Genomic DNA, 14,718 nt, shown 5'->3' with positions numbered 1-14,718 from the left:
CTCCTTGCTCCGCAGTGGGCTTGGCTCTGAACGAAACCCCCGATGCCAGCGCAGGAGCTGGTCTTCTGCTTGGCGCTGGGCCGGTGGGCATGTTGCACACCCTGGGCTGTCCGGAGTGTTGAGGGCCCGAGCTGCGAGCCCTGCACACGGGGCTGCTGCAGGGAGAGCGGCCCCGGAGGCTCCCAGGCCTCCAGAATGCTGCTCCCGCTCACTGCCGACTCGGAGTGGCCACGCGGCATCCGTGCACGTTAATAAGGCCGTGGGTCCTGTGGCGAAAAACTGGGTCAGAAAATTTGTCTCATCGAACCACTTTTGGTACAAAAAGCGTTTTTGAGACAAGTTTGCATGCGGGTAGGAACCCTCTCTAAGGATGTCATTATTGTGCACATCTCTGCTGTCTCAGCACCGTGAGGTCAGGCCAGTCCCCCTCTTGGGACCCCGTGCTGGTGGGTCAGCCTGGTATCCTGGGGATGAAGCCTGTCCCCCCTGGCAGGACCCCATCAAACAGACCCCAGAGGCGTGAGCGAGCGGCTGACCCTGGGGATTCTAAAAGCACGTCTTTCTGTGGTAATTGGGCAAGTCAGATTTTTAGGGACGGGGTGGCTCACGCCTGTAATCCTAGCACTCTGCGAGGCCGAGGCGGGAGGATCACTTGAGTTTGAGACCATCCTGAGCAAGAGTGAGACACCGTCTCTACTAAAAATAAAAAAGTTAGCCAAGCATGGTGGTGTGTACCTGTAGTCCTAGCTACTCAGGAAGCTGGGGCGGGAGGGTTACTTGAGCCCAGAAATTGGAGGCTGCAGTGAGCAATGATGATACCACTGCACTCTACCTGGGGTGACAGAGCTAGACTCTGTCACACGCACACACACACACAAAACCCCAACGTTGTGAAGATTTTTGCTGGAAGGATGCGAGACATGCTGCCGAGCCATCAGCCATGTACCTTCCCGAGGGTGCCAGGACGTTGTTCAGGACAGGACAGAGGTGTGGCATGCCGGACCCTGTCTGTGTGTCTGTCTACACTGGGGACAGAGGGGAAGCTCACGGGAGATGCTCACGTCCCAGGGTCTCCACAGCAGCTGCCAGAAGTGGCCCTGACACCTTTATTCGCTGCTTTAAAAAAAACCTAGAAGACAAAAACCGCTCCACGGGGCCTGCGTAAGACTGAAGTGTGGGCTTGGAGGTGCCTGCCTCCTGCGGTTCTGGGACCTTCGATTTAACATCAGAAGGTTTATAAACACCCCCAGCCCCCTCGACCCGCTTGAATAGTTGGTTATTTTTGGTACCTAGAATTTAGGTCCCCGGTGGATGAAGTCAGTTAAGTCTCTAAAACACTATTCTATTGCCTGCACTTCCTGCTTCTGAGGCTGGGGGCCCTGCGGGTGCCGGGTCTGGGCAGCAGGTGGCACTGCAGGCCACCCAGGGTCCCTGCTGAGCAGGCAGGGCTGGACTTTGCCTTGGCTGGTGTGGGGTCTTGCTCTCTGGTCTCAAACCTTCAGGCACCAGCCGTGGGGCACAGCAGCTGCCCCCTCATTTCCTTAAACCCCTCTGTTCCTTAACGCTCGGGCTCTTCTTGCAGGCAAGAAGGTTCAGTTTCGGAAACCGGCCCCAGGGGCGACAGATGCTGTGCCCTCCCGGAAGCGGGCGACCCCTATGAACCTGGCCAGTGCCATCAGGAAGAGTGGCATCGGTGGCGTGAGCGGGGGCGGTGGGGTGTCCCAGAGGCCCTTCCGTGACCGGGTGCTGCACCTCCTGGCACTGAGGCCCTACCGCAAGGCTGAGCTGCTGCTGCGGCTGCAGAAGGATGGCCTGGCACAGGCGGACAAGGAGGCGCTGGACGGCCTTCTCCAGCAGGTACGTGGGCCAGCCCACCTGACTGCGAGTCTCTACAAGCGGCGTCCTTAGGTGGTCCTTCGTGAGCAGGAGGGGCCAGAACGTTGAGGCTGGGACTCAGGCCAGTGGGGAAGAGCCCTTTCTGGGGCCCCTTCTGTGTTCACAGCCTGCCTCAGGGTGGGAGCCCTCCTGGGTTAGAGCCCGCTCGGGGGGCTGTGGACATGTCTCTGGGCGTGGCACCTGCTCTGCAGGGCCAGCCCTTTCCTCCACCGTCTGCCACCAGGTGGGCAGTGGTGGAGGCTCCAGGGCTGCGGCTGCAGACGGGTTATAGAATCGAGGTCTGGGCAGGGAACCCACAGGTGCAGGTCAGCTGGGCAGGCAGGCAAGCCGGGCTGGGAGTCCAGTCAAGGGCTTCACGTATCGGACCTTCAGGCTTCTGTCTGTGACGGGTGTGACACCACTGCTTCTCTCGGGGTCCAGGGTAAGCCCGCAGGGTTGCAGTGCTGGCAGTGGGCCCGCCGCTGAGAACCACCTTGGGTGTTGCAGCAGGTACGGTGGCCCTGGGTGCCTCCTGCCACCCCTCAACCACAGAGATGCCCAGGAGCCCTAGGAGGGCAAGTGGCAGGTGCGGGCTCTGAGACATCAGTGGGCTGTTTGGATGTGGCCTCAAATGAATTGAGCATGGGCCACCTCAGATCGCTGCTGTGGTCCTGTGTCTGCCAGGGTGGCAGCAGGATGTTAGGGGTCACATCCTCCAGGTCGCCCCTGCCTCACTTGCTGCCTCAGACACCCTGGGAACACAGACAGCACCTCCTGTCGTGGACGGCACACGCCGTGAGGTGTGTGGCAGCCCACGGCTGTGCCGAAGACACATCCCCACGTCACTGCGCTTAGCGTGAGGCTTCTCCACTCCGTTGCATCCCGAGCCAGGCCTGCGTGGACCTTGCAGCACGTTCCTTGGGAGGACGTTGGCTCGGCCCTCGTCCGCTCCTGCTGCTCCCGAGGCAGGGCTGGCGCACTGCTGGCGGTGTCCCTGAGGGGAGCTTGAGGGAGTCGTCAGATGTGGGACCCATGCTGGCCTGGCCAGGAAGTCCCCAAGCCAGGCCCTTTCCCAGGACAAGAGAGAGGCCATGCCAGACCCTGGCCTCTCCGGGTGACTTTGGTTTGGCTGCCTCCTGGAGGACCGGCACAGCTGGTGTCTGCAGGCAGAGAGTCCCTTCCCGTGACCACCTTGATTTCTCCTGCATGGCTCGTCTGCCTTGTGCTTCTGTGTTTGTCACGCAGCTGGTTCTCCCCAGCAATTCGGTGATGGGGGGCCATGGTGGCAGGACCCCATTGGCTTGCAGAAGAGGAAGGTCTTGGGCATGCGCCTCACTCAGGGTGGTCATTTCCAGCCTCCCCAGGCCACCAGAGACTCTGAGGAGCAGCAGTGATGAAACCGTACTCTTCCAAGGCGAGGGCTCTTCCTCCTCTGGAAACATCCAAAGCGAAGATGGCCATCTGTGGGGCTGGCTGGGCCCCAGGGAAACCCACAGGCTTGTCCTTTGAAGGGGGGGTGTTGCCGGGTGAGTGGTGTTTAGCAAAAGCTATCAAGAGCCATAAAAACGTTCAGCCTTCGACCTGATAATCCCACTTCTGGGAAGCCTGCCGAAGAAAGCCATCGCCAGTGTGGAAAACCTGCACACAGTGACGTCTGTTTGTGCTGCAGAGAAACTGGCAATGGTGGCGATGTCCGACAGTGGAGATTAATCACCGGGTGGAATATTACCCAACTGTTAAAAAATGCTCTCTGTGGAAACTGCTGTGACACGGAGTCCTCACCAGATGTAGCAGAAAACAGCAGCTGCCTTGCCAGCAGTGAGACGGTGCCACACGCATGGCGTATGTGCTGGAGTCCAGGGTGCCTGGAGGCTGGCACGCGAGCACCGGCTGTGGCAGTGGCCTGGGGTCCTTCAAGCCCCTCTAAGGCACATATTCTGAACCCGTCGTGGCCAACAGTCAGGGAGGCAAGCTCCACTGTAGTTAACTGGCGAGACCCGAGATGGCTGGGTCAGACCTGGTACTTAGAGGTGCCCCTTACATGGCACCTCCAGCCATGGCCAACTCTGCCGTGGGAGCTGCCATCAGAAGGGGCAAGCGATGGGGTCTTGGGACTGCAGGTGGCAGTCCTCCCTGTTTGGGAACTAGCCTTGCCCCCAGCACCTGTAAGATGGTTTGAGTCTGGACTGCAAGCTGTGACTCGTGCCTGTGCACCCTGAGGGAGCATGCTGGGGAGCTGAGGGTGGGCAGCAGTAGGCCATCTTCCCTGCCCTCCCCTGTCTCAGTCTGTCTGCCCACCTCCCTCTGTGTCTCTGCACGCCCCACCCTCCACAACTCCCTATAATCAGATGTTTTTGGTAGCCTCTGGGCCTCAGGCTTCCCGCAAGGTGACGGCCAGCTCTGTCTTGCAGGTGGCCAACGTGAGTACCAAGGATGGCACGTGCACCCTGAGGGACTGCATGTACAAGGACGTGCAGAAGGACTGGCCTGGCTACTCAGAGGGGGACCAGCAGCTGCTGAAGCGCGTGCTTGTCCGGTAATGCCGCCTCTCGTCCCCTGCTGTGTCCCTAACCCCTGGGCATGGGCCAGAGCTCGTCCTGAGGGTGCTGGGGTGGTCTCGAGTGATCCCAAAGGCTGCAGGGCCCGCGAGCAGATTGGAAGGGTCCGAGGAAGCCTCTCCGACTGTCCTCCCCACTGCCCTGTGGCGCCCCATGGTTTCCCGTGCGGGAGGAATGGCCAGCACCCTCGGAGGGGGGCGGGGGGCGTGAGTACCAGCCCCAACCCCAGAATCCTTGGAAGAAAGGCCCCAGTCCACCCAGACCATCCTCGGCTGTCCCCAACTTCCTGACACGCTTCCCCTCAAACCTGGGTGTCCCCAGAGGCTTCTGCTGAAGTCCACTTTTTTTTTTTTTGAGACAGAGTCTCGCTCTGTTGCCCGGGCTAGAGTGCCGTGGCGTCAGCCTAGCTCACAGCAACCTCAAACTCCTGAGCTCAAACAATCCGCCTGCCTTGGCCTCCCAGAGTGCTAGGATTACAGGTGTGAGCCACCACGCCCGGCCTGAAGTCCACTTTTTAAAAAGAACTCTTCAGGCCGGGCGCGGTGGCTCACGCCTGTAATCCTAGCACTCTGGGAAGCTGAGACAATAGGATCACTTGAGCTCAGGAGTTCGAGACCAGCCTGAGCAAGAGCGAGACCCCGTCTCTACCAAAAATAGAAAGAAATTATATGGACAGCTAAAAATATATATAGAAAAAAAAAAATTAGCCGGGCATGGTGGCGCATGCCTGTAGTCCCAGCTACTCGGGAGGCTGAGGCAGGAGGATCGCCTGAGCTCAGGAGTTTGAGGTTGCTGTGAGCTAGGCTGACACCACGGCACTCACTCTAGCCCGGGCAACAGAGCGAGACTCTGTCTCAAAAAAAAAAAAAAAAAAAAAAAAAAAAAATCTCTTGAGAACACAGAGTGCAGAGAAACAAGGCAAAAGGCAAAGCAAAACTCCCCGCAGACGTGACTAAGCAGCGTTAATTAAACGCATCCCCTCTCAGACTAATTGGAACCGAGGTCAGGGTGGCATGGGCTCTGGGAGCAGTGGTTGAGGACGCAGGTGGCTGATGATTTCCTTCCCAGCGGCTGTGTGCTCGGGAAGCGCGGGCTGCGGGGCAGATCGTTCAGAGCAGGCCCATACGCTAATTAGTCCTTAAGTGATTTCTCAGGGACTTGGAGCTATTTATGAGTTTGTTGTGGTTTTTTTTGAAGTTCAGTTGTCTAAAGCAGTAATTGCATCTGGAGAACAGAGCGGAGCCTGGGTCACACCCCGTGCTTAGGCAGTGTTTGCCTGAACTGGGCCTGCTGGTCAGGGTCCCTTGGGCCACGCTCTGGCTGGCTGGAGCCTGGCTTGTCCGGCAGTTCTGGGTGCCCAGGGGAGGCTGGCGGAAGACTCATCCCCGCCTCCTCGTCCCCCTCCCTGGGGGCCCGGGTCCCTCAGACCCTGAGGGCACTGGACAGGAACTGCTGAGAGCTAGTGGAGGATCACCTGTACGTGGGGTCCCGGGAGACAGTGCCTGAACCACGTGTCCAGGGGCGTCGGGCGGGAGTGTCCCGAGGTTGTGCGCCCTGGAGCCAGGCACCGGTTGCCCTGACTTGGGGCTTGTGCTTCCTCTGCTGAGTGACCTGCTGGGCTCGTGCCGGCCCCGTGCACTCGGCTGTCACTCTGAGCCAGCTTGGGGATCAGCACCTGTCGTCCTCTAAAGCTTGAACTGGTGTGCAGGGGGCAAGGTGGATGTCCCCTCACCGCCCGTAACCTGTCTGCATGGCATGTCTGTTTAGGTTCTCCCCTGTCCAAGGAAAGACCCGTTTGTAGCAGTTCTTGAAGCCATGGCTTCGTGTGTGAAAACAGGGCCTTGGGGAGTTTTCTCTGTCATGGACCAGGCGTCGCTGCAGGAGCTGCCTACAGCTGAGCTGGGCGCCCGCCGTGGCTCTGGCGCTGATTTCTTGGCCAGGTGTTCTCTTCATCCATCACGTCCAACCAGGCTCTCCCCACTTGTCCCCTCACCTCTCATCACCGTCAATGGTCCAGGGTCCTTCGGGTCCCCCTGGGAGCCCCTGACTCCTCTGCCTGAGCCACACACTTCTCAGGGCCCTCGCTGGCAGCCTGATCGTCTCCCCTCTCATGTGGGCCCCTGAGCCTGGCTCTGCCCCTCTGCCTCCCCCGCAGGCCTGGTGCAGAGGGAACGCAGCTCTGGGCACACCTCTCTGAGGGCAGGGCTCTGGGAGGGCTGTTGGCCACGCCTTCACCCCTGGGTGACAGTCGGTGGTTGGTCAAATGTAGACTCAGAGCCCTGGGAGTTCTTCCACCGCGTGGAAGGTCAGAGCCTTCCCGACCCCACCGCTTGCTGGTCCACACAGCCACAGGACAGCGGGGCGGCTCTCACGGTCTGAAAAGTGACCCTGTCCCTCAGTGTGTCCCACACATGGTTGTGGGAAGACCGGTGCACCCTTGCAGCCACCCCCCCGTGGCCTCTGGCTCTGCCGTGGCGGGCTGCGCCTCTGGCGTCTGTCCTCGTCCCAGTTTTTATCTTTCTCTTTTATTGTACTTTTGGGAGATTTCATCAACTTTTCCCATCCTGTCTCTATTTTGCTATCCTTTATAGTTTCTTTTTCTTTCTTTCTTTTTTTTTTTTTTTTTTTGAGACAGGGTTTCGTCTGTCACCCAGGCTGGAGTGCAGTGGTACAGTCAGCTCATTGCAGCCTCCAACTCCTGGCTTCTCACCTCAGCCTCCTGAGTAGCTGGGACTACAGGCACATGCCAGCACACCGGCCTAATTTTTAGATTTTTTTGGTAGAGATGGGGTCTTGCTATGTTGCCCAGGCTGGCCTCAAACTTCTGGCCTCAAGCAATCCTCCCACCTTGGCCTCCCAAAGTGCCAGGATTACGAGGTGTGAACCACCGTGCCCGGCCTATCATTTCTAGTGTCTGAGAGTGTTCCCAGCTGCTCTGTTATAGCAATATGTTCTTACTTCAGGGAAGCAATGTCATTTTTAATCTTATCTAAGGATGTTAAAAAGAACAGCTTTGTTGAGATACAATTCAAGTAACACAAGTCACCCATTTAAAGTGAACAACTCAGTGGTATTTGATACATTCAGATGTTGTTTTGCTACCATCTTCCTAGTCCCAGAACATTTCATCCCCGCTGAAACAAAACCTATCCCCATCAGCAGTCACTCCCCACCTCCCCTCCCCGGCCCCTGGCAGCCACCAATCTTGCTTCCTGTCTCTATGGATTTGGCTGTTCCGGACATTTCATACAACATGTGGCCCTTTGTGTGTGGCTTCTGTCACTCAGCATCATGTTGTCGAGGTTCACCGTGTTGTGGCGGGTGTCAGCACGTCATTCCTTTGCATGGCTGAGTACTGTACTGGTGCATGGATAAACGTCTCCATTCATCAGCTGCTGGACACTTGGGCTCTTTCCACCCTTTGCCAAGTGTGAGGAGAGCTGCCGTGGACACGCGCGTGCGGGGCTGTGTGTGGACCTGGGTTTCCCTTCTCTTGAGCACTTCCTGGGGAGCGTCAGGAAACATCTGGTGATTACTGCAGCCACATGGGCACCCAGTTTGGGTAGACAAGAGGTCAAACCGCACAGCTGCGAAGGGGGCCACTGCGGCTCCTGGATCGCTGACATTGCCTCGTGGGGACTCTTGGGTCGTTTCCAGCTGTTGGCTCTTGTCAGTAAGGCTGCTGTGAACAGTGTACACAAGGGTTTGTGTGGACATAGGTTTCCATTTCTCTGAAACACACCAAGGAGTGGAATCGCTAGATTGTGTGGCCGTCCTGTGTTTTTCACTTTGAGGAACCTCCAAGCTCTTTTCTTCAACCAGTGTATCCTCTTGCAGTCCCACCAGCAGGGCACAAGGATTGCAGTTCCTCCATGTCCTCGGCAACACTTGTTAGTTTCTGTTTTTCTGATTCTAGCCATCCTCGTGGGTATGCAGTGGTATCTCCCTGTGGTTTTGATTTGCTTTTCCCTGGTAGATAGAGGAGGTTGAGCATCTATTCATGTGCTTGTTGGCCATCTCTGTCTTTGGGGACATGTCCATTCAAATTTTTAGTCTTTTTTTTTTTTTTTTTGACTGACAGGGTCTCACTCTGTCACCCAGGCTGGAGTGCAGTGGTGCAGTCACAGGTCACAGCAGCCTCCAACTCCTGGGCTCAAGCGATCCTCCTGCCTCAGCCTCCTGAGTAGCTGGGACTACAGGCACACACTGCTACATCTGGCTAATTTTTCAAATTATTTATTTATTTTTGTAGAGACAGGATCTCACTATGTTGCCCAGGCTGATCTTGATCTCCTGGGCTCAGTCAATCCTGTCTCAGTCTCCCAAAGTGCTAGGATTACAGGCGTGAGCTACTGCACCCCACCCTAAATCTTTAGTCTTTCTGAAGATATTAAAGCTGGTGTTTTTGTTGATTTATATTTTTTTAACATTCTTCTCCCCTTACCAAATCTCTCCCTCCTCCTTTCAAATGCATTTTCCTGTCTGTCCTGGGGTCTGACATTTGGTGCAGCCTTTGAGGAACATTCCTCTGGGCAGCTCGGCTTCCTTCAGGGTAGCTGCTTGAGGGGTCTCTGACTCCCCCGTGTACCCAAGACCTGGGCCCTCTCTTTCCTCATCTTCCGAGGCCACACATCTGTCCCTCCTGTCTTCCAGGCATGGCCCAAGTGGCTTCTCAACTGCCTGAAGGGGAGGGGCCCAGGCTCCTGTGCTACCCAATGGTGCCCTAGGTTCACTGCCCTGCAGCCCCACCGGGAGTGACCAGGACCCAGAGGGGGCTGCCGGGGGCCAGCTGGCAGGAGGCCCGGGGGTTCTTGCTCCAGGCCTTGGACTCCATCCTCTCAGCTCCTATGAGATGGTCACCACTTACAGGCCTCTGCGTTGAGCTTTCAAATGTCATTGCTATCTTTCTCTCTGCCTCCGTCTCGCCTTCTCAGTGGGGGCCCGAAGAGCGTGGATTCAGACGCCGGTCCTTTTTTCTTATCTTTGCTGGAGCTCTGTGTGTTTCCACGTGGCTCTCTGTGGTTCTCCCAGCCTCTCAGGCCACTCTGGAAGGGATAACCGCTGTGGTCCGGCACTGAAGCTGTGGGTCAGGAACACGGCTCTGGTCTTGCTGGCTGGCAGCTCACCATGGCCCCAGACCCGGGCCTCCGTGGGAGTGCGGGGAGGGCTCTGGCCTCCTGGGCTCCCCTGAGACACACCGCCCCTAGGAGTTGGAGAGTTGACAGAGAGGGGCCCTGCTTGCCCTGCTCACATCGGGACGAAGAGGGGGTGTACATTGGGGTGCCTCTTCCCTCACCCCTGGCTGTGTCATTTGCTTGGTCCTGGTGGGCCAGTGGCCACTTGAGGTCATGCTTTCACCGGGGCTTCCTGTGACAGGAAGGCCATCCTGTCCTAGGCCAGGGCCCTCAGATCCCCTCTGCATTTTGTAACGTTTCTGTAGGGAGCATTGTTAGCGGGATGAACAATTGTCTTTAAAAGAAGGGGCCAGTGCCCCAGTGTGTGCGCTGATCCTCATGGTAGCAGGCATCTAAATGCGCTGGCGGCCAGCCGAGCTCCCCTGGGCACAGAAGGATGCTGAACAGGGAAGTCCTCCTCTGGATGAAGCCGTGTAGGACGAGCTCAGGCCTGGGCTCACAGGATCCCCCAGCGGGGTGTCCCTCCCCTGAGGCATCTGCCCCCAGCTAACCTAGCCCCGCCTGTCCCTGCAGGAAGCTGTGCCAGCCGCAGAGTGCGGGTGGTCTCCCGGGAGACCCTGCTGCCTCCAGCCCTCCGGGCGAGCACGGGAGCTCGGCCTCGCCCCCTCAGGTGCGTGCGGTGGGCCTGGGCGGCAGGTGCTGGTGCTGGCACTGGAGGGGGGTGTGGGGCGTTCGTGGCTGCTGCTGGGAGCGCATCCCGGCACCTCGTCCTCCCGCCCCTCTGAGTCTTGCCTGGGGACACCTTCACCTTTCTTGGCCACAGGCCTGCAGGTCTGGGTAACCATCCTGAGCCCCTGCAGGGCACTCTGTGGTGTGTCACCTTTGTCACTTTGGTCCCCAGCTCCTTGGAGCACGAGCTGTCCTGAGCTGCCCATGTCTGCCTCATGACCCAGGGGGCAGCTGCGCTGGGGGCTGGGGTCCTGCTGGGGCAGCCACAGCACCCCTGTGTCGCTCATGGAACGCAGCCTGGGGACAGAGTGGCTCCTGGCTTCGGTTCTCCCTGTGTCCCTCGGCTTCCCATTCCCATGACTCGGCTCGTCCCTGGGGTGAAAGTGCTGAGCGGCACTTCAGACCAGCCCCGGGCGTGGCCTTATGATTGCGACTGGACCCCAGCTGCCCTTCCCTGCCCACTTGCTGGGGCTGAGCCCTCCTGTCCCCCAGCTCTGGGCACCTGGGGCCTGGCTTGGTGTCCAGGCGCCCCCGTGTGGCCGGAGCAGGCCCTGCAGCGGGCGCTGGGTTCCCTTGCTCAGGTTGGGACGGGGCCCGGCCGCCCTCTAAAACGTCTCCATTCCGTCCCAGAAACGGCCCCAGCCTCCCGAGTTCATCGACCCCCTGGCCAATAAGAGGCCCAGGATATCCCACTTCACCCAGAGAGCTCAGCCTGCCACCGTCAACGGGAAGCTGGGTGTGCCCAACGGCCGTGAGGCCCTGCTGCCCAGCCCGGGTCCACCGGCCATTGCAGATGTCCTCAGCTCCAGCGCCCACCTGTCCCCACGGTTGGAGCCCCCAAGGGCCCATGACCCCCTGGCCGATGTCAGCAACGACCTGGGCCACAGCAGCCGGGACTGTGAGCGTGGGGATGCAGCTATCCCAGGCCCCACCGTGCACCTTGGCCTGCCCCTGCCGACGGACTGTGCCCAGCCCGGCAGGCCTCACGGCAGCCCCTCACGCAGCAAGTCCAGGAAAAAGTGCAAGAAGCACAAAGACAAGGAGAGGGCGGCTGAGGACAGGCACCAGCCCCAGCCGCCAGACCACGCGCCCCCCACTCTCGGAGCCCCGCCAGATGCCCCGGGTAGGTGCCTAGGCAGGCCCGGGCAGGGGTTCTGCAGGAGGGCGCTGCCCTGCGCCACCCTCACTCTTGGGGGTCGCGGGGCTGCAGGCGGCTGTGGGCGTGGGGCTGCGCTGCCTGCAAGTCCCCTGTTCGCCTCGCCCGCACGTCCAGCCGTGGTGCCCCGTGTCCTCGCACCTCGTCGTGTCTCTGACCCTCTGGGGTGTAAGTGTAAGCTCGGGCAACGTCCTGGTGGTCTGGGCCCCGTGACGCTCGCAGTTGCTGTCACTGTGTGCCAAGCCAGCACTGGGGCTGGGGCTCACGGAGGGGTGACATGTAGCAAGAGGGACAGATCCCAGGCCTCAGCTCTGGCTACAAGGAGGCCCTGGACACGGGGAGGGGGGTGGAGGGGGAGCCAGCCCCACCTGAAGAGACACGGGGCGGGTGCAATGGGTAGAGCCGGCAGGACGTCGGTAGCACCCAGGCCACCTGTGGCCTCGTGCAGCCTGCCGAGGAGTGTAGGTTTTGGCCTACAGGAAAGGATTGGGGGGATGGAAAGCCAGGAGGACCCCGAGACCCGGATGCCAGCAGCAGGGTCGGGGTGTGGGGCCGGCAGCCTGTTCACTGAGCAGAGGACCCTCTGTGGGGAGAGTGCACGGTGGCTGCGGGCCGTCAGGGACGTGTCCCGCTGAGAGAGGTAGGGCTGGTGGGGGGCGCTCGTCTGTGTTGGGAGTGTTACCAGGGCCAGGGAGCCTGTGCGTGGCAGAGACAGGGCCCCCTGCGGTTGCCGATGTTTTTCTTTTCTTTTTTTTTTTTTTTTTTTGAGACAGAGTCTCACTCTGTTGCCCAGGCTAGAGTGAGTGCCGTGGCGTCAGCCTAGCTCACAGCAGCCTCAAATTCTTGGGCTCAAGCGATCCTCCTGCCTCAGCCTCCCGAGTAGCTGGGACTACAAGCATGCGCCACCTTGCCTGGCTAATTTTTTTTTCTATATATATTTTTAGCTGTTCATATAATTTCTTTGTAGTTTTAGTAGCGAAGGGGTCTCGCTCTTGCTCAGGCTGGTCTTGAACTCCTGAGCTCAAACAATCGGCCCGCCTCGGCCTCCCAGCGTGCCAGGATTACAGGCGTGAGCCACCGCCCGGCCTGCGGTTGCCGATTTATACTAATCAGTGTGAAGCAGCAGTGAGAAGGCAGCCGCACCAGCCACATGGGGCAGGGGCTTGTGTGTCACTACGGGCGATGGCACAGGTGGCCGCCTCACTCTCCAGCGTCGGCTGGCTGAGGGCAGCCCAGGCTGTGTCGCCTGCTGCAGGAGAGGGGCGTTCCTGGGACGAGAGTGGGAGCCTGTCTTTTGTCAGCCTGGCTGTGAGTTGCCCGCCCTCCACAAAGGCCTAGCCCCTCCCCCTGCTGAGGTCGGGTCCCATTGGGCAGAGAGGAGGCATTTCATGGCTGGGCCTCGTGTGTGGGCTCAGCAACTCCTGTGGGCCCGCATGTTGGCAGCTGGTCGGCAGCTGGTCGGGCCGAGGCAGCCCCTGCCTGGGCCGGGCCTAGGGCAGGACACCCCACAGCCAGGCTGAGGCCAGGGTCTATCTCAAATGGCAGAGTGAGACCCCGGATAGCCTGGCAGTGCCCTAGGAAGGAGGAGGACCCTGGGCCCAGGACTGGGTTGGACCAAAGAAGAGACACAGCCCAGGCTGGTGCCAGATGGGGGGGTCAGAGGTGGCTTCTGATCCAGCATGGTGTGTGTCGGTCCCCAGACCCGGGGCAGTCGGCCCATGCCACGGGTGAGGAAGTGTGAGACGGAGTAGGTGCCCCAAGTAACAAGAAGCAGGTGACTGAGGCACCAGAAGCTGTTACTGGTGCTGGGTGGTCCGTCTCACCCAGGGCCTCAAAGGTGGTACATGTCCGAGGAGGTGAGGACAGCTGGGGAAGGGAGCGCGGTGGGGGTGTCCCCAGCGGGGCTGCGGCAGCCCCCCACAGCCGGTGCCTGAGCAGGAACGGGGGCCACAAGTTTGCTGAGGGCTGACCTGGGAGGTCCCACAGGTACCGTGTTGAACTGACCCTGAGCCTCGGTTTCCCTATTTGTCACCCTAGCTGGTGAAGATCTAGGGATTAAATGAGGTGATGCCGACCGGGCCCAGCACCCAGCAGTCGCCCATTCCAGATGCGGGGAGCCCCGCCCACCATGGGGCGGATGCGTGCATGGGCTTGTCCCCTCAGGCCAGAGCCAGAGCACAGCTGCTCGTTCCCTGTGGCCCTGGGGAAGCCACAGCCCCTTAAGGGCGACCCAGGTGGTGGTGGCACTGATTCGAAGGCCAAGTATGGCCCAGAGTGGGGCGTTAGAGCCGCAGGGTGTGCTCTGGCCCGTCGTGGGGACCTGCAGCGTGGAGGCCCAGGCAGTAGTGGGGGCAGGGCTCTGCGGCCTGCAGGTTGTGGGTGGGCTGCTCCCCGCTTGCAGGGGGCCTTTCTAGGGGCGTGAAGTGATAAGATCATTGCTGTATTGGAAAAAGGCCTCTGGGAGGCGGCATAGGGCAAACAGGCCAAATCGTAGTTGCTGTTGGCCGCGGGCTGCTTCAGGCCAGGCTCTTCGTGGCCTGAAGAGCTAAAACGTTGTCAACAATCACATGCCCTCGAGCGCCACTCGCGGACAGCTGGCTGGTCCCGGCCGGCCCTGTTCCCGAGCTGCCATGCGGAGCCTGCGGCCCGGAGTCTGGTGGGGCGAGCCAGGCGGGGCTCAGACCAAAGGCCCAGAGGCGCAGGCCCTGTGAGCCGCCCTGTCTTTGCCCTTTGTGGCCAGAGACTGGGATGCCCCAGGGACTTGGATCGTGCCAGGGGTCATTTGTTTGCAGCCCAGTGACCTTTGACATATAGTCAGGGGACGCGGCAGAAGGCTTGCTGGCGTCGAGCTCCGGACAGGTTGCGCAGGCCTTGGCCCCGCAATTGGTGATGGCCAAGAATGCGACCGGCGCCTGGGCTCTGCAGCCTGCAGGGCTCTGGCCTGGGCACTGGGTGCGGCTGGGCCCGGCTCGCCACCTGGGGGCGCTCCTGGGTCCAGCAGCCCTCGGTGCCTGGCCCCCAGTGGACAGCTGCACACCCTCCCACACCGCCGCTCTGCTGCCGTTCCTCCCTGGCCCTCGGCCAGACGTGCCCTGTCGCACGTGTCCCCGTCCCCGAGGCTCCTGCAGACCAGCGCCCGGCCGGGGCTCAGCAGGCCGTCTGCCCTCGCAGGTTTAAACGGAACGTGCAGCGGCTCCAGTGTGCCCACGTCCACGTCGGAGACGCCGGACTACTTGCTGTGAGTCCTTGCGGGGCTCCCCTGTCC

General features: G+C 60.1%; 1 protein-coding gene across 2 annotated transcripts in view; it reads left to right on the top strand.

Moving 5' to 3' along the window:
* Positions 1–14,718, top strand: part of ELL (elongation factor for RNA polymerase II) — a 69,222-nt gene that overhangs the window by 51,559 nt on the left and 2,945 nt on the right. Inside the window, exons 5-9 of one of the 2 annotated variants that reach the window (XM_069476974.1) lie at positions 1,583–1,857; positions 4,287–4,411; positions 10,142–10,238; positions 10,928–11,420; positions 14,625–14,691. In XM_069476974.1, the coding sequence (XP_069333075.1) occupies positions 1,583–1,857; positions 4,287–4,411; positions 10,142–10,238; positions 10,928–11,420; positions 14,625–14,691 (1,057 nt within the window). Of the gene's footprint in view, positions 1–1,582; positions 1,858–4,286; positions 4,412–10,141; positions 10,239–10,927; positions 12,164–14,624; positions 14,692–14,718 lie in introns of those variants that run through there. The other variant, XM_069476965.1, reaches the window with a different exon arrangement.

The sequence above is a fragment of the Eulemur rufifrons genome, chromosome 2 (assembly GCF_041146395.1).
Source record: "Eulemur rufifrons isolate Redbay chromosome 2, OSU_ERuf_1, whole genome shotgun sequence".
NCBI classification, from domain to species: domain Eukaryota; kingdom Metazoa; phylum Chordata; class Mammalia; order Primates; family Lemuridae; genus Eulemur; species Eulemur rufifrons.
The sequence above is the reverse complement of the archived record's forward strand: the minus strand, read 5'-3'. Positions and strand labels throughout refer to the sequence as shown.